The sequence below is a fragment of the Leptidea sinapis genome, chromosome 7 (genome assembly GCF_905404315.1).
Source record: "Leptidea sinapis chromosome 7, ilLepSina1.1, whole genome shotgun sequence".
In the NCBI taxonomy this organism is placed as follows: Eukaryota; Metazoa; Arthropoda; class Insecta; order Lepidoptera; family Pieridae; genus Leptidea; species Leptidea sinapis.
In genome coordinates, this window is record NC_066271.1 from 9,591,370 (window position 1) to 9,610,474 (window position 19,105).

General features: G+C 33.8%; 2 protein-coding genes and 1 long non-coding RNA gene across 6 annotated transcripts in view; 1 reads left to right on the forward strand and 2 right to left on the reverse strand.

Moving 5' to 3' along the window:
* Positions 1-791: 791 nt before the first annotated feature.
* LOC126965468 (uncharacterized) lies at positions 792-2,374 on the reverse strand. Its single transcript, XR_007729543.1, has 2 exons — positions 1,330-2,374; positions 792-1,246 (listed from the first exon to the last, which is right to left on the reverse strand). It is a non-coding gene; the product is annotated as an uncharacterized LOC126965468 (long non-coding RNA).
* Positions 2,375-4,932: 2,558 nt separating this feature from the next.
* On the forward strand, positions 4,933-9,280 carry LOC126965465 (ATP synthase subunit delta, mitochondrial). The gene is made up of 6 exons (XM_050809096.1): positions 4,933-5,100; positions 5,481-5,607; positions 6,521-6,611; positions 7,326-7,432; positions 8,660-8,764; positions 9,136-9,280. The coding sequence occupies exons 2-6, from the start codon at positions 5,482-5,484 to the stop codon at positions 9,199-9,201; spliced, it is 495 nt and encodes a 164-aa protein (XP_050665053.1). The 5' UTR covers positions 4,933-5,100; position 5,481; the 3' UTR covers positions 9,202-9,280.
* A 1,376-nt stretch (positions 9,281-10,656) lies between these two features.
* Positions 10,657-19,105, reverse strand: part of LOC126965453 (cell adhesion molecule Dscam2) — a 113,058-nt gene continuing 104,609 nt past the window's right edge. For all 4 annotated transcript variants that reach the window (XM_050809078.1, XM_050809076.1, XM_050809080.1 and 1 more), the window contains exons 37-41: positions 18,209-18,322; positions 17,462-17,600; positions 15,923-16,072; positions 13,213-13,273; positions 10,657-12,231 (exon numbers count right to left, since the gene is read on the reverse strand). In XM_050809078.1, the coding sequence (XP_050665035.1) occupies positions 12,150-12,231; positions 13,213-13,273; positions 15,923-16,072; positions 17,462-17,600; positions 18,209-18,322 (546 nt within the window). In that variant the 3' untranslated portion in view covers positions 10,657-12,149. The remainder of the gene's footprint in view (positions 12,232-13,212; positions 13,274-15,922; positions 16,073-17,461; positions 17,601-18,208; positions 18,323-19,105) is intronic.

Below are 19,105 nucleotides of genomic sequence, written 5' to 3' on the forward strand. Positions count from 1 at the left end.
TATTGCTGTGAGAAGGTTCATGCGGCGAGTAAAGGACCCACAGGGTGTTGTCTCCTTTGTTCCAACGCAAACTGTTGCAGTCACATTTGCATCAACGTTGTTACCTGAGTATGTAACACTTGATCACTGGAGGCATGAGGTTAATGTATATGTACCCCCTATTAAACAGTGTCAACGCTGTATGAAATTTGGCCATATTGCTAAATTTTGTAGAAACAATGAAGTTTGTTCCATATGTTCTGACAATCACAATTTTAAAATGTGTCCAAAAACTTTAACAAAATGTGCCAACTGTGGTGGAGATCACATAGCTATCTCATCTACCTGTCCTCTGAAAAAACAAAAAATTGAAGAAAACAAAGTGAAGTCCCGTAGTGTTAGATACTCAGATCTCTTCAATGAATCTGCTTTCCCTCAATTAAACTCAAAGTATATTGACACACACCTGAGCAATCTTATAAAATCTGACAAATTTATGAACCTCTTGGTTGAAGCAGTTTTACAAATTTGTACAAATAAAGATAAGTTAACTATAAATTCAAATAGTATTAAGGAAATTCTGAATAACACTTTTAGAAAAAAGACACCTAGTTAATTGTTATTATGGATACATTGAATATAGTGCAGTGGAACGCTCAAAGTATTATTAGTAATAGGCTTATTTTTACAAGGTTTTTATATGAAAATCATATCCATATTGCTATAATTTCGGAAACTTGGTTAAAACCACATCAGTATTTTTTAATAAAAGGCTATAACACAATAAGGAATGATTGTGGTAATAAACACAATGGTGTAGCAATTTTTATTCATAATAATATCACATTTTCTAACATAAATACATATTATGATAGTGCTCTACAAAATGTTTGCATTAAAATTAAAATTAATAACAAAGAACTGAGTATTGTGAGTTTTTACAGTCCTTCCAATTCAAATCCTCCATTTAATAAAAACAATTTAAACAGTTTAATTAAGTCCATTCCAGAGCCAATGATATTTGCAGGTGATTTCAATGCTCATCACATGTTGTGGGGATGTGTTGATACATTGCCTCGAGGTAAAGATGTTTTAGAGGTTATAGATGAGAATGGTCTTGTTATTCTGAATAATGGTCAAGCTACCACAATAGGATCTCCATCTTGGCGTCCTAATGCTCTTGACTTGACTTTGGTAACTCCATCTTTGGCTCTTTTATGTGACTGGTCAGTTATTGATAGTCCTCTGGGCAGTAGTTATCATCTCCCTGTAATAATAAAAATGGCAGTAAGTAGTGATAGTATTAGTTTGCAAAACACATTATGTAATAATCTACATTTGCCCACTCACCCTAATTATAAGCAGGTGAATTGGAATATGTATAGTAACTTAGTTGTTTCTTATTTGGATGATGTTAAATTTGACACTTTATCTTCAATAGATGCTTTTAATTCCTTTTGTAATATTTTACTTTCTGCTGCCAAGCAGTCAATCCCTAGCTGTCTGTTTTCCAAAAGTTCTAATAGTAATAATGCTACTAGTTCTTGTTCACAAAAATCTTTTAAATATCCTTGGTCGCCTTGGTGGAATCAGAGGTGTACAGAAGCAGTTTTAAATGCTAAAAATGGTTACATTAATTTTAAAAACAACTCCACTGATGAAAATTATGTGGAGTTTAAGAGATTGCGGGCTTTAAAAAAACTTATCTTAAAAAGTGAAAGAAGAAATAGCTGGATAGGCTTGTGCAATTCATTTAATCGTTGTACTCCTTTGTCTTCAATTTGGAAATACATGCGCAAATTTAACAAAACTTACATTCCTGACAGTGTGTTGAATGATAGTTGGATTCCAGATTTTCTACAAAAGTATACTTCTGACTTTGTATCAAATGAGTTAACTAACTATGTAAATGTTGTTAATGATAGTAATAAATATTTGATAGAGCCTTTTTCTTTACAAGAACTAAAATCCGCTTTATTTACTAGAAGAGATACATCTTTCGGTCTTGATACCATTCCATATATTTTACTCAAAAAACTTAATTGCCACAGTCTCAACATCTTTTTAAATAATCTTAATCGCCTATGGAAGGAGAATACTATTCCTGCAGAATGGAAAACAGACTGTTTAATCCCAGTTTTAAAGCCAGACAAAAATAAAATGTTACCTGACTCTTATAGACCTATAGCTCTCACGTCTTGTGTTGGGAAGATATTTGAGCAGCTTCTAAAACAACGTCTCGAGTTCTTTATAGAACAAAATTGTCTTTTGCCTAATAATCAGTTTGGTTTTCGCAAAGGTCGGTCTTCTAGGGAGAGTATAGCGCAGTTACAGCTTGATGCGCATCAATGTTTAGCAAGTAATCAATATCTTTTGTCTGTATTTTTTGACATCTCAGGTGCCTTCAATAGTGTAAATATTGCCGTGCTTTGTGACGAGTTATCAATGTTAGGGATACCAGGTAAAATAATAAATTGGATGCAATCCTTTTTGACTGACAGAAAAGTATATGTAAAATTTAATAAACATTTGTATGGACCACGACTTTCTTCTCTAGGTGTTTGTCAGGGGGGAATATTGTCTCCTTTAATTTTTATTATGTACATAAGACGATTGAACCTTATTTTGGGGCCAAATATAGTAAACCTACAGTATGCAGATGACTTAGTCGTCTATGTATCGGGAGTTGATCTGATTAATTTAGCCGCTACTATTAATAAAGCACTTGTAAATTTATATCAATACTTTTCTTATCTTAATTTAAATGTAAATCCAACCAAATCAAAAGTCTTTGTGATTGGTCGTAAACGCATCATATTGCCTCCCATTTTATACAATGGCATTCCACTGCCTATTTCATGTGACATAAAATTTCTAGGTGTAACATTTACTCCAAAACTTTCTTGGAAAAAATATACAGATAGTGTTATAATTAAAGCGAATAAAGCTTATAATGTATTAAAATCTTTGTGTGCAACGTCGTGGGGAGCGGACCCTAAAATATTGTTAATTTTGTATAAATCGCTTATTCGTAGTCATTTTGAATATGGCTTTCATTGTTTCGCCGCAGACAGCAAAATTGTTAATAGTCTGGATAAAATACAAAATAAATGTATGCGTACAATATTGGGTGCACTTAAAACTAGCCCAATAGCTGCTATGCAAATCGAGGCCAACCTTCCTCCTTTGTGTATTAGATTTAGTTATCTTAAAGAAAGATTTATTTTAAAGCTCTATAGCTTGCCGACGAACAATCTTCTTAAGAATCTTATTGCTTATCAATCGTCTTCATTTCCGAGACAGTTGTTTATCTTGCAAGATTTTTCTTCATTTTTTAAATTTCTACAAGATTTAAATATTCATCGGAATAATGATATACTTCCCTGCCATGCAGGTTCTTTTCGATGTAAATATTCTGCAATTAATGTTGTAATAGATCCAAATTTAACTTCAAAAGAGGAGGTTCATGTATTATTGTCAGAATGGTCTAATTGTAAATTTGTTTATACGGATGGCGCAAAAAACAATAATAATGTTTCTTTTGCAATCTACCTTCCTCAAATTAGGAAGGGTATTGGCTTTAAGATTAATAGATATGCCAGTATTTTTACTGCTGAAGCCGTCGCTATTCTTTTTGCTTTAAAGCATATTAAGAAACAAAATCAACTTAATAAGAAGTGGGTAATAGTTAGTGATAGTATGAGTGTGTTAAAAAGTTTGTCAAATAACAAAATGAGTGCTAACATCAATTACATCATTTTTGCTATAAAGGAATTGTGGTTCGAACTATGTTTAATCGATATTAAAGTGGATTTCGTTTGGGTCCCGTCCCATATAGGAGTAGCAGGAAACGAAAGCGCTGATTTTCTAGCTAGAACTATCATTAATATATCCGATCTATCCCTATATCCTGATTGCAAAGATCTAGACATTAACATACCATATACAGATATAATAAGTAATCTAAAACAGCGTATGACTCTTCTTTGGGGAAGATATTGGTACAATTGTACAGAAGTTGAAAATAAGGCTCATTCGTATACTTTGTTAGATAATCCCGTTAATAGCACACCCTGGTTTTGTAAGTTTAAAAATAACGCTCACAGAAAGTTCTATACTACAATAACACGAATGCGTATTGGTCACTATCGATTGAATTTTCATCTTCATCGCAAAAAAATTGTCTCCTCTCCTTTTTGTGACCATTGTAATAAGCAACAAGATCAGTCTCTGGATCACATCTTTTTTGATTGTTCGTCCTTTGGCATACAGCGCCTTGTGCTGATGGATGAGCTACTGGAAATATATGGTGCACCCAATATAATCCCGCTCTCAGTAATAGATCTATTAAAGGACACATCAACTTATATGTCCTTGTATAAATTTGTATGTAGTACTGTAAATACATTGTAATTTGTAGATACATACGTTGTAAATTTGTTTATAATTATGTAAATACGTTATAACTTGTACATATACAACTAGTAATAGCATAGCGCAATTCGCGAACTGAACAGATAATGTAAATAGGTAGGTATTATTCTAAAAAGTTATGCAAATTACACTGGATTTGACTTTAAGAAAAGGGGAAAATTATTAGAGACTATATTACTGGATTTGGACTTACTAAAAGGAAAATATGGAAAATATTCTTTAGAGAATTATACATTAACGGAAATGGTAAAATAACTGATGACTTTAAGACTGGATTGGATTTGATGAAAGAAACTACTATAAATATTCGCTATCGAATATACATAATTGGAAAAAGAAAATGGAAATAATGTACAATGAAATGAGAAAACTGGATTGGACTTTTTGTAAAACAAAATAGTGAAAATAATAAATACCAAAGAAATGAAAATACTAACGACAAGGCAGTAAGGCCCCTGGCTATAGCCTGTTCGAAAGAACGAATTAATATAAAAAAAAAAAAATTGACGCAATATTCTTTGAGTTGACGTCTGTTAGTGTCACTTGTCAGGCCGCCGCCGAATAGAGATTTGTATTTTAATTATTTCGTTCGGCCCAAGTGAAAATTAATTATATTTCCATATACCTTTTAATAGAATTGTATAAATTTTAAGGTTTCCAAAAACTAGAAAATTTTCCATTCCACAAGTATGTACATTTTTATATATCTCTTTTAATTTAACATTGAATGCTGTCAAAATCAGGCAAAGATCTATTACATAATAAAATTTTATCTAAATGATTTAATTTAACAATCTACAATAAATTCTTATTAAGGTCTTGTAACTTTAAAAATTGGTCCAATAATTCGAAAAAGAAAATACAAGAAAATCGATTAATTCCTAAAAATACAATTAATAAGAGGTTATAAATATTTATTGGTATAAAATTTTAAAACTGTTATTTTTTCTGAATATAGTTAGGTTGTACGTAAATATATTAAATGAAATATTTGCTGAATATTTATCTCCGTACTCTGTTTCATATGTACGTTTATTTACTAATAATGAATCTTTAATTGCTTTTAGAATGGCAATGGCTATGAGAAATATGTTAAGAAATGTGGTTAAGACCATCCAAGTACGAAGCTATGCTGAGGCCGCACCTGCTCTTAAGGAAGGAGAGATGGCCCTTACATTTGCTTCGGGGAATAAGGTATATATCTATAATGCTGTGAATCTACCTAATTAGTTTGTATTAAATGTCTATCCCCCTTATTCATAATGGTCCGCTAACTTTAAACAGCCGCTAAGGAGTGTTTTTTCTTATTCTGACTTAGGTCTATAGAAGAAGACAGAGTGAAAATTAGCAATGCTTTAAGTAAGCAGACTATTATGAATAAGGGGGTAAATCTCTACACATCAACTTTATAAAATAAAATTTATTGAAGACTTAAGCTGGCATTAAATGTATGCTTCTATTTCTTTCTATTCTCATTTCACATAGTATAAGAAGTCCTGTAAAATGTATAAGACATGTGTTACAAAATTACAAAATATTTGTTTATAAGTGTTAACTTGATAAAAGTTAGGGTACAACATAAACAGTTTTCTTAATGTAACCACTCATTAGAAATTGAGTGTTCACCTATTTAAATATTAAATTTGATTTTAACAAAATTTTACTAAAAAAGAGATATTCTGAGTTTCTTCTCAGGTGAGAGGCATATATTATTATTTTTTTCAATAAGTGGTATATTATCATGTTCAATAAGCAATTTCAAATCATATTTTGAACAAAAATATATGATTTTTTTTTATGGAATAGGAGGACGCATGAGTGTACAGGTCATCTGGTGTTAAGTGATCACCGCCGCCCACATTCTCTTGCAACACCAGAGGAATCACAAGAGTGGTACTGGCCTTAAAGGAAGGTGTACATGCTTTTTTGAAGGTACCCATGTCATATCATCCTGGAAACACCGCACAAGGAAGAATTTGAAGATACTTTATTTGCAATTAGCTGAAAATGAGCATTACTACCTTACAACTTAAGATGTATTTGTTCAATAATTCTTTTAATTAAATACATAATATATAAATACTTATGATATTATATAACTTTTCAGGTGTATTATAACAAACAAGCTGTGAAACAAGTGGATGTACCCTCTTTCAGTGGCGCCTTTGGTATTCTGCCAAAACATGTGCCCACACTTGGTATGTATTTTCATTATTTTTTATTTTATATAAATCTCAAAAGATATTATTTAGTATAGTTATTTTTTTCTTAACTGTAAAGTTCTAAATATAATCCTCCTGTATAAAATTATAACATCCCACAGCGATATAATAACTTGCTAGGGCCTAGCAATGTGATAACAAAATTTTGCTGTTACAAAAGGTGTGACATTTATAGTCTGTGAAGTTTGAAGTGCATAGTTTTGATGCTATGCATGCATATAATATGCTTTGGATGTATCTCCCAGTACTTGCACTTAAAATATAAATGACACATTTACCAGTGGGAGGGTCCTTTGCCCAGCCTGAAGGGCGCCACGCCACAGCTAGTGCAATTTCTGGCAGGCAAATTAGACTTAACATCTTATGTCTCAAGGTGACGAGTGCAGTTGTAGTGCTACTCGGAATTTTGGGGTTTTTCAAGAATCCTGAGTGGGAACTGCATTGTAATGGGCAGGGCGTACCAAAAACCATAAGCTCGTCTGCTCGTCTCATCTCTTATTTTCAAAAAAAACACACATATATTTATGAATCTTACATAGGCTTGATTACTTTTTGCAAAGGATTTTATGTGTTGTTATGTATTAATATTAGTACTGTGGGATGTGTACACATAGAAATATTTTATTATATAACTGTAATCTTCTGTAGAAAATAAAAACAATTTAGTGTAATTATATCTTTAAATTTTAGCTGTTCTAAGACCTGGGGTCGTCACAGTAATTGAAAATGATGGCAAGCAGAGCAAAATATTTGTTTCTTCGGGAACTGTCACAGTCAACGATGATTCTTCAGTTCAGGTCAGTTCTATAACTATAACAGCGCAGTAGCACTGTACACTCCACACTCCACTCAGTACAGTAAGCCAAGTCTTATTCATTAATTATAAAGATTTTTTCTTTTTAATATTTGCAATCAATCGCCATACTATGAACAGATGAGTTGGATATCTAGAATTTGTGGGCAGAATGGTTTTCTTCCCGTTACATCAAGTCCAATTCGATAATGCTATTTCACTTGAGTCTCTTTGGATTGAAAAAGGCTATTGAAGTAATAAAATTTATTGTAATGAAATTTTATAAAAATAAAGAAGCCTGCTCAGTTTATGGGTGTTAGTTATTGATATTCAATGGGTGGATGGTGTTGTTTTTTGATTTTCAATAAGTATTTTAATAACTTTGTCAAATACTATATCGATAACTTTTCAAAATCGATGATGAACAAGGAACAATAATAATTTTTCCCCGCATTAAAATGTTCATTTGTTTTTTTTTTTCAATAATCTTTCTATTTCCAAGACAGTCCGATTTCGTTTCATTTTGAAAATTACACAACTGTCAATTTTTGAGGAAAACCAGATTTTGCGGCGTGGAAAATTAGGATTCAATGATTTTCTACAAACTCTTTTAAAACTTGTGACCAAAATCACACCATTAATAATAAATCTTTATTAACAATTCAAAAATCTAATCCACTTTATAAAATCATCCCTAGAGTACTCAAATTGATACAGAAAAATGTGTTCAATTGTATGCATATTCAGAAACTGATGTCCGTATTCATACCATATGGACCTTAGATAATTTATACAACGGAGCCTCTTGCTGCTAGACATCCAATGAAAACAGGCCAGGTTTATAACTGTAGTGTGCGTTACAAGCTATGTCTTACACTCGCGATTTGTATGACACTTTGTGTTAGTGTGCATTGCATTAATTGACTATTGATTGAGACAACCTCACGTTTTTTCGAAGTTTTCGCAGCAGTCACACTCTATCTTGACGTTAAAATGATCTGTGGAACCTACCTTGTAATGTGATCTAGTGCAAAATATAATAAAAAAATTACTGGAGTCTTAATTTGTTGCATTTTTCTTTCAAGGAAATTTGCAAATAATTGTCTCCTCCCACTTTCACCTAAATATATTACAGAATACATGTACGATATTCTATCGACCAAATTGATTTATTTAGCTCCATTATTATAATATAAATATGTTATAGACAATATTCATTTTTACATGTCAGGTCCTAGCAGAAGAAGCACATCCATTAGAGAGCCTGGACCGTAGTGCGGCTCAAGAAGCCCTGTCGAAGGCGCAGTCGGAGTTCAACTCAGCTGCTAATGAGAAGGTATACATTTTCATAATCAAATGTTAGGTTTTTATTAATTAATACCCCAAATTTATTTACTAATTTAAATTCTGATTAAAATTTTTCGGTGCAAGATTCTCATCAACTTTAGTTACCTCAACACATCGAGCTCTGTTAGACAAATATGATTTTATCTAACTCTGTGCCAAACCTCTGATTCCATTATGTTCTAGCTTAGACAGCAATTGTTCATGAGAAACGAAGTCAAAGGCTTTTGACATATCAAAAAATTAAGCTGTACTATATTTATTTTCATTACGACCAAGCATAATATTTTTTAATAATTTAGTTTTTTTTTATATTGTTACTATTTCGTATGTATTTATCGTTAATAATCTTTTGTTTTGCAGGCTAAAGCGGAAGCAGCTATTGCTGTTGAAGTTGCTGAAGAGATTGTAAAAGCCGCGTCTCAATAAGTTGATATCTGCAGCACTATGTGCATCTACATTTAGGATTTAACAACTATTTAATGTAATATATGAATTTCGGCTGTTACGTCATTTGTTTTTTTTTCTGCAAACAACCATACTCTATAATTTTTAATTGATTTTTTCGTCATGTATCAGCCTCCCTATAACTATAAATTTTGACAAAATAATTAAGCAAAATTTCGTGGTAGCAAATATTAACCACTTACAAATTACACCTTAACTACCAACTTAACATTGTTGGTATATATTGACCATGTACAAAATACACCCACACTACCAACTTAACATCGGTGGTATATATTGACCATGTACAAAATACACCCACACTACCAACTTAACATCGGTGGTATATATTGACCATGTACAAATTACACCCACACTACCAACTTAATATCGGTGGTATATATTGACCATGTACAAATTACACCCAAATACCAACTTAATTAACATCGGTGGTGTATATTGACTATGTACAAATTACACCCAAACTACCAACTTAACATTGTTGGTATATATTGACCATGTACACATTACACCCACACTTCCAACTTAACATCGGTGGTATATATTGACCATGTACAAATTACACCCCAACTACCAACTAAACATCGGTGGTGTATATTGACCATGTACAAATAACACCCAAACTACCAACTTAACATCGGTGGTATTTATTGACCATGTACAAATAACACCCAAACTACCAACTTAACATCGGTGGTATTTATTGACCATGTACAAATTACACCCAAACTACCAACTTAACATCGGTGGTGTATATTGACTTTTTAAATTTTTGAAGTGAAACTTCGAAACGAAAAAGCGAGACGATAGAGACACAAACAGGTAAATGTATAGTATTCAGCCGGCGAGAGAATGAGACAGACATATAAATTCATAATATTTAACGTGGAAGAAAATTAGATTGGAAGCATACAGTGTTTTGGTACTAGGCGATCCTAGTTGAAAAAGATATTGTCTTATGTATTACGCGAGTATATTCTGACTTCATGCGCACGACGTATTACTACATAGACACCAGGATAACATAGATAATATTATAGCGGTGATAGTAATGTCTTTCACAATGCACATCTCTAAAACTGCTGACCCGATGTTGTTGTTATTCGTTGGTATTCGTGGTTCTTATTGTGCTATGCTTTGTTCCCCCCTCCACTTGTATTTACCAAGACAAACTTCACAGATTGCTTGGGTCTCGTCGTTGTACGTGTGTTAATACGTGTTTGTGCGTTCATGCGTACTACAAAGGTTGAGTAAAGGCATCCCAACAACCGTGGTGTTTTGTATACGTATAATTATTCGTTGGTAGAGAGTTTTATAATAAAATTATTCCTTATTTTAGACGGTTTCACTTCTACTTCGTGTAAATTTCAAACGTTTTTTTTTGACAGTTGGTAAGGCACCGGAAATAAAACACCATTTCATAGTTTGACATTGAGTACTTTATTTAATAAAAATCAAAACACTTTGGTACAAATAGTTAGTTGCGAATATCAACCTCAGAACTCATGTTCAAAATGAAGCCACAAACGAATTTCAATAAGCAATATGAATTAATAAAAGTCACGAAAACTTATAGTAGCTTAGCGTTTAGCGTAATTTGTCGACAATTTAGTTTCGAATAATATTAATTTAATATTAAAATTGATTAAAATGGAAGTTTAATAGAAGAGATCGTTTGCTAGGAAGTTGCGAGAACTATCTACAAGCCTAAATAGCAAAGCTGTCACAATACAACATACAGGAGACAGACATATCTACGAAATGACAAGAACATCTTACACCTAGAGACCTAGCCTACAGAAAGATTATTATGAATAAAAATGCACCTTAAGGTAACGATTACTGTTTCAGAAATTCAAACGTATTGACATCGTAATATGAGGGTAGTTATGAAAAATGGATTCCAATAGTTAGATATCCGATTGGCTAATGATTGAATGACTTACTTTCTATGTTACTGATTACATAGTATATACCTAAACTTGGTTAATTAGTATATATGCTTAAATATAGACTTACTCATCTAAAGTATGCGAACGAAAAACATTTAAAAAGTAACGCAAATGGTAAAGAAGCAATAACTAAAACTATAACATTGTAGAGGAAGCATCGAAACGACCCGAAGTCGCGCTGTTTATAAAACTGACAGCTTACACAAATATAAATAACGATAATGTTAGTTAGTACATTTCACATAAAATAAAATGGATAAAATACAAAATATCACATTGTTGTTACGTGTTGAGCTTAATTTAAATCAACGGCGAAACACCGAAACCCCGACACACAGAAACACAATCTTTAAATTAAGCTGAACAAATAGTAAATAATAAAGATGACTTTCGCTCTATTTATTTACAAAGTTGGATTTATAATCGATGGAGATCACGCCACGAGCCTAAGGGAGATACATCAATTTATTTTACCTACCACAACCATAATTTTGTCAGACATGGTAACATGCTATTGTGACGTGTACGGCTTACTACTGAGGGGGAAATTATTTACCCAACTTTGTAAATTACTGCCAAACCGCTAAAGGCATCAAAAATAAAACGACAAGATTGGGATAAAAATAGGAACACACTTCAAATATTGGGCCGGACACAACTGCGGCGAATGCGTAAAGAGCTGCGCAAAAGCAAAATAAAACTGGCACATAAACAAATTCAGAACAAAAATTCGGCTTAAATCCGCGCAGTTGTTTTGAGATCATTTTGATTTAACTGATACTGGGTTTTGAAATTATACGCGAATTTTCATGGGAGTCATAATTACAATCAAAGTAATCTCAATAGAGTAAATGTCCGTCAATATGTTGAAGTTTGTTAGTGTGCGTGCGAGCTGCGCTCTACGGGCGTGGGGCCCGCCAGAGCGCAGCTATACGATGGTGGCGATGGACCTACAGGTTACACTGCCACAGTATCGTAGGCTGTGAGTCCGGCCCGCCCGTGGACTGTTTGCTGGGGGATTGGGGTGGTTGCTTCTGGTCTGTAAATTATACATTATTTAATATTGACACATTATATCGTACCTCTCATAATTGTATCGTTAACAGAATTAGAGCGGTAATTACATCATTGTATTTTATGACTTCGAAAATATTATATTATATTTTTTATATAGGGATCGTAATTCTTAAATTAAATATATTATATATATACGAAGGTGTATATTATATTATAAGAAAATGCTTTGTTTATGATTGACTTTGACATTAATGTTGTGAATGTTCACGTCGGGGTTAACAGCTAGCTATTGTTTCTAATGTAAGCCATAATGATAATATATTGACGTACAGGATGTAGGTCATTTAAATGTTATGTAGCGCCAAAACAAAAAAGGCTCCATATTGATTATAGGATCTGAATGAAAGCGCCATCTATATTATAATTGGCAGTACTTGACAATATGATTGTGAGATACAACACATTAAGCAGAATAATTCTGCTTTAAAATAATGAAATAAGGTCAATTTAGAAAATAATATAAACATTTTACCAATTGTTTAGCAAAACAATATTGAAGTGCAATCTGCGGAGTATGTTAAGTGTTAGCCACAAAAGGTTATTAACAAAAACAAAAATCAGGCAAAAATACATTCAGCATATTGTTTTTTACATACTTTGACTTACTGTTTCCTGTTGACCAACGGATGCAGAACATAATACATGCTTAATACAAAGACCAAGAGTATACGATGGTTTCTTTGAGAAATGTAAAACCCGACGAGATCTGAGTTGCGCTACAGATTCGCTTGCACGCTTCCTAGCGCACGCAGAAAGGAATCGGCAGTTAGTTTTAAAAACAGTGCAGTCAATATTTATGGAAAATTAATATTTTTTTTACATCAAACGTAATGTTAGTTTTTCTATTAAGAAACGTGATAAAGTAAAATGTTGTTTGGTTGAATGCAAAAGTGAATATTGTATCAAAGTGATATGTTAATACCAGAAAAGGTCTGAAACTGACCTGTCTATAAGTTTTCTCATTTCCTCGGTGTGCAAGCCATCCTTGGCGGTGTGGGCCCTTACTGCAACAACATACAAGTCACGACGGTTCTACACTAATCACGAAACGAACCACCTCACCTCTACTCCAAGGTCTCGTCAATATCCATTACTTAGTACTTCATACATTGAATAATGGTGGGCCCTAATGAAAGAATATATAATATGTCGCTAATCCTACAGACTCCTTCCTACCTGTGTCGCGAAAAAAGAACTTCATTTGATTTAAATTATTGTTATTTTAAGTTAAATGACGACGTTACAGAATATTTGTCATACATGAAGTCGAAAAACATGTTCACGTCATGTCTATTTATGACGCCTAGCTTCTTCGGAGCCAATTTGGCTTTGCCTTCCAGATGACCGCGGAATTGGAAATCGCTCGAGATTTCGAGACCCAGTATTCCAGTACTGGGCGATGCATTAAGGGAAGTTTTCTCGAAGAGCGGTGATACGACAAATTTCGTTTTTTAGTGGTAAACGCGCAAACTTGAATCTTCTATGGGTTAAATTGGACAAGGTTCATTTTATCCCATTCCGTGACCTTCTCAAGAAAGGACTTAATAGACAAGTTTCTTCCGGCACTGGTCGCATTTCCCGAGAGAGACCTGCATGGTCCGTGTATACGGCATATCCAGTACTGTTATCCGCATGCAATGCATGTTGGAGGCGTCCAACATATTATTGATATACAGAGGAGACACTATAAGAGATAGCAGACAGATCCTTGGGGAACTCCAGCGTTCACGAGCTTCGGTTTCAAGCAATAACCGTCGACAACGACCTGTAGGCACCCAGTGAGGAGTGGTAGTCCACTTGCATGAACTCTCGAGAAGCCTTCAAATAATGGAAGTTTTGACAGAAGCGCCTTGATATTTAGGCCACGATATCTCCACGATTTTGGAGAGCAAGGAAGTAATAGCAATAGGCCAGTAGTTTGCCGGATCCGAACTGTCTCCTCCTTTTTTTAAATCAGATGGACCAGGGCCGACTTCCAATGAATGAGCTCCCTTGCGCGGTGTGAAAGCTCCCGTGACTCTTCTGGTTCCTCTGGTGTATGGGCAAAAGAGTGTGGGTGGCAGTGTTCACTTAGCATCAGGTCCCATACCATTTTTTTTGTCCTCTTCTTACATAAGAAAAAAGTATTCTTAAATCTTTTAAATGGAATTACCGTTTTAGTTATTTTTAAAGGTCGTGCCGTCGTTACACTTGAGCGCACGTGAATACCTGAATTCAAGAATCCTATTAAAATTAAGTACGTGTTAACTAAACTTTATTGCTTGGCGATAAATTATTATTATTTATTATAAAGATTGGGAGACTTAAGAAGAGTTACGATATTAATTATTCTTTCACCTTATATGTTAAAATGTCACCACGGATTGCGGTTCTTATATCCTTTATATTAAAGCTAAAAAATAACTAAGGAAACCATGTAGATATCTCCTAAAACTGACGCGTTGCTATCACGACATTATTATCAATATATTGATTTGAAAACGTTTGAAAACTAATTAATATATTTAATTTAAATCATTTTAAAATGATTTTTTGTTATTCTGGATCGAATAAATACCCATTTTATGTTGTATGATCTAATCTACACAATTACTAAGCGCTGTTTCACGTCCAATAATAATTTTTTGTATTTTCAATACTGGATTGACACCCTCTGCAAATATAGTTCAAATGTTTAATGTGAATAAGAATGGATAGTGCCGAGACTTTCTAAAACACAATATTAAATCTAATTATCTACAAAACAATTTGATGAGGAACAATTTGTTAACACAATCACGTCTAAGCTGTTGTGGGATGAAATAATTAGTGGGTTCATACACAGTGACGTTACATGGCGATATTATATTATTAATAGTTAGTGCGGACGGAGCAAGGAGAATTTCGGTCATTGACATCTTGCGACCCGTCCTTGGCATTCGCGTATCTATTACTATGACTGTATGCCGTCTCGTTTTAACAGGATCGTGTACAATATTTGAAATTCATTGTATCGCGGCTTTTCTACGACAAACTTAAGTATAATATTATAAAAGTTTTGTCTGTAACAAAGTAGTTTAAGTATAATTTCGCCATGTGACGTGATGAATAATAAGAATTTTGAAAATAAACAACATGAAGCCAATTCCAACAAGGTTCTAAAAGCCTAAACTCGATGTTGTTAAAACGAAGACGAAATATGTTACATGCTGTCAGTCACAAGAAGAATAATTAAAAACGAGAAAAACTTATTTAGTTAAAAATCTTTTACCGTCTTCTGTTCAGGTGGTGTCCATGGACGCAATGACCAATATCATTAGTTATTTGGAAGTGATTACCTTATTATAAGCTTATTAAATTTTCAGTTTCTTATTTAAACGTATACCTACTTAAATGTCACTAAAATATTACTGAAATGTAAACAATTTTTAATTTAACTTGGTTCTATAGATACATAAATATTATGTGTGGCAATTTTATTACATTAGTATAATAATATTTTATATATTATTATATTTTCTTGTATTTGAATTGTAAAAGGTTTAAGAAGTATTACGAATAACAATTATGAATATGTTATATAAATTATATGATTGTACAAGATATTATGTTAGTTAATTACACAATATTACTGAATTAGGAACATTGAGGGTAGTTTAGTAAAAGTATGTTACCGGGATAGTTCCTGGGCTGGTCGCATTCGGCTTCGGAGATCTCGTTCGAGTCCTTGGATTCGTTGAAGGATGAGGAGCAGTTGTTGTCGTTGTTAGCGTTGCGGGGTGGGGGTGGTGGAGGCTCGGGAGATCCGCCGCACTTGCGGGTACCTTTAAAATATTTTGAATAAACTTTAGGGTATATATTCCAAATAAATTTAAACTCTATAGACATGGCTTCACCCTTTCATATGGAATGATTTGCCGCCACATATTAAAGATCTGCAACCTGAGAGTTGAACAAAGCATACAAGATTTTATGTCGATACGTAACTTAGGTTAGCTGAGTTGGGAGAACACTGACACGGAACGCCAGAGGTCGTGGGTTTGAGACCCTCATCGTTCATAAAAAAATTTTTCAAATTTTATTTGTGTATTAATCCTAGAAGTGAGAGTTATCACTTTAAAAACATAACAAATTGTTAAAATCAAAAAAGTTTGTATTTTTGATCTTAAATAGGTGGATTGATCTTTAATTTCGTCACTGTTGTTTAAAGCATAGTTCCGGCCACATGGAGTATTAAGTACTTTTATTTCTGGTGTATCTTCTAACACATTTATCTCGGGAAGTGTTCTGAAGAGCTACTTGAATGGATTGCTGCCGCTAAATTCCACCATCTCATCAAAGGCGCAAATTCGGCTTTCATGGAATAGGTACTGTTCTCACCTCTAGGCAGGGGCTTCCCATTATTGGTTTCTGCGATTTGACCGCATACAACAAAGAGCGGATCAAATCATCGACGACAAAGTCACCTCGGATCATTTTGATTATTTCGCTTGGCGTGGAGATGTTACCAAAAAATTACCAACTTTACATTTATCAAGGGGAGTTATAGAAAGTTACCTCGCACAGCCGCCTATGGAATCAGTAATTTTGTAATGCGGATGTCATTGGGCAACTGAATTTTTTAGTTGCCTTCAGGTTAGCCATTATTCCTTTTGCCCCTTCTAATATAACAATAGTGACCAACTAAATATCATCTCACGGTTTTTCAGAAATATTTTTCTAAGCTTGTGTTTCCAACCAATGCAAATGGCTCAAAGGACCAATTTTGGTTATGAACTTTAACCACCTTCTGAACTGTATTGTAAGTACTTAGAAGATTTGTCGATAGATACCTGTGCAGACATCATGACACCTTTAAGTATGTCAGTCCTTGATAGCTAGATAACATCAACATTGTAATTTGCTGACTAGTTGAGGCAGCCCGGATGTGGTCGCCCCATTCCCAAGGTATCGTTTATAAAGTCATTTAGACTAATAGTAAGACCACTCACAAACATTCTTAGAGTGGCGGACTCGACGGTGAATCAAGATGAAAGCACTGCCGTCGGTCCGTCAACAAGCTATATATTGAGATTCATTCATTCATTCAAAGAAAAAAAAAATCATTTACGAAAGTATTTAAAAAGTACATAATATTATGACGTGTCGGTTGCTGAGGTGCTTCCTCACTGGGTTTTCCTACCAATACTTGAACGTTCAAACAGAGTGCTCACCAATGCTGGGTCGGGAGCCGTAGTGGTCGGAGTACGGGGTTCCGTAGGCGCCGGTGTACTGCTCGTCCTCGGGCTGGCAACATGCGGGCTCATCGTACTCGGGGCCACACGCGTACATCGGCCGGGAGTAGCGGGCGCGCTGCTCATAACAAAGAGGATGTAAATATTACGTAAAAAGAGGCCTAAGTAAAAATTGAATTTTAGATTAGTATGAAACGTCCAGTCATTTGACATAAGTTTGAAATAGTAATTACAATTGGGCGTCGAAGTATAATCTGGCTAAGTTTGAAACTTAGTGGATTTCGTGGAAAGTAATTTAAGGAAGTTTGGAACAGTGAACGACCAAAGAATGGAATTTCTGTGAGGCCAGCTCGATATGGCACGAATACACATATATTATGTATTTCACATTTCTAAGCTACATACAATTCTGATACATGTAACAATTAAAGATGAACACATCATTTATAATATGAAGTCCATATAGTTACACTGTAGGCATTCTATTAGGTAATAGAATTAATAATAATAGTTGCCTATGTACACCGTGAGATCAAAGTTTACTATGGAATAAAATTATAACTCGAAAAAAAATAACAATTCTCATGATTCTTTTTAGTTTTAGGTATTAAAACACGCTTTCCCAGTATCACCACATGCATAACCGAATAAAAAACGGCTCCCTAGAAAATTCTCATTTGCAATTTTCCCGGTTGGGTTTCATGATGACATCCTGATAATACTCACGTATTGGTCTTCCTCAGCGCAGGTGGCAGGGTCATCGTACTCGGGAGCGGTCGAATAGATTGCACTCTGGCCACCCTGGGAGTTCTTACGTGCGTAGCGGTTGTTGGCACGGGGCTGTAGAGGCGTTACAACTTGTTTACTTACATAACTTACTGCATAAGCTTTGTGTTATAAAAGGAGGATTTATATAGATTCCTATATAGACAGGACTAAATGAAACGACAACGTTTCTGGTAGAGTCCCACAACATATAAATTTACTCCTAGTTCTCACTATTCTGGTACATTCAACTACCTACCATTAAAAACCTTTTCTCTCATATTTTAGTTTTTCAGTGCATATATGGCAGTTTCTATATTTTATGCGTTTTTTACTTATGTAACATACATTACAACAAGATAGTAATGTTTAATAATCAATTTCTCACTGTAAATACAGGTTTTGAAGTATAAAGTCCAAAATTTCATTGCCGTTTTATTGTAATTACAATTAAAAAACTCTACATGAACTGAAATTAGAAACCATTTTTCACCCTCCGCATTCGCCAGACCTTGCTCCAACGGACTCCCATTTTTTTCGTGATTTCGACAATTTTCTACGTGATAAAAAGTTTTCTTCACAGGAGGCAATATAAAATGATTTCACAAAGTTTTTCGAATCTAGATCACCATAGTTCTATCGAAAAGGCATAAATGACCTTCCTATTAGATGGCAGCTATGTATAATGGTATTTATTTTGATTAAATTAATGTGTTAAATAAATAAAAAACGAATTTCAATTTTTCAGTTCGAATCTGCAATTTCATACTTTGACCCCTAATATATTTATCAATCTCAGTTACACAAGTTTGAAAAATCCATGAATTTGCACCAGATTATAAATTTTGATGACGATCG

What these genes read in the sequence shown, in the direction of transcription:
- LOC126965465 (XM_050809096.1), top strand. Translation starts at nt 5,482, where the DNA reads ATGGCAATGGCTATGAGAAATATGTTAAGAAATGTGGTTAAGACCATC. An exon ending in CATTTGCTTCGGGGAATAAG is followed by an intron (nt 5,608 to 6,520) that starts GTATATATCTAT and finishes ATAACTTTTCAG; the next exon opens with GTGTATTATAACAAACAAGC. An exon ending in ACTCAGCTGCTAATGAGAAG is followed by an intron (nt 8,765 to 9,135) that starts GTATACATTTTC and finishes TTTGTTTTGCAG; the next exon opens with GCTAAAGCGGAAGCAGCTAT.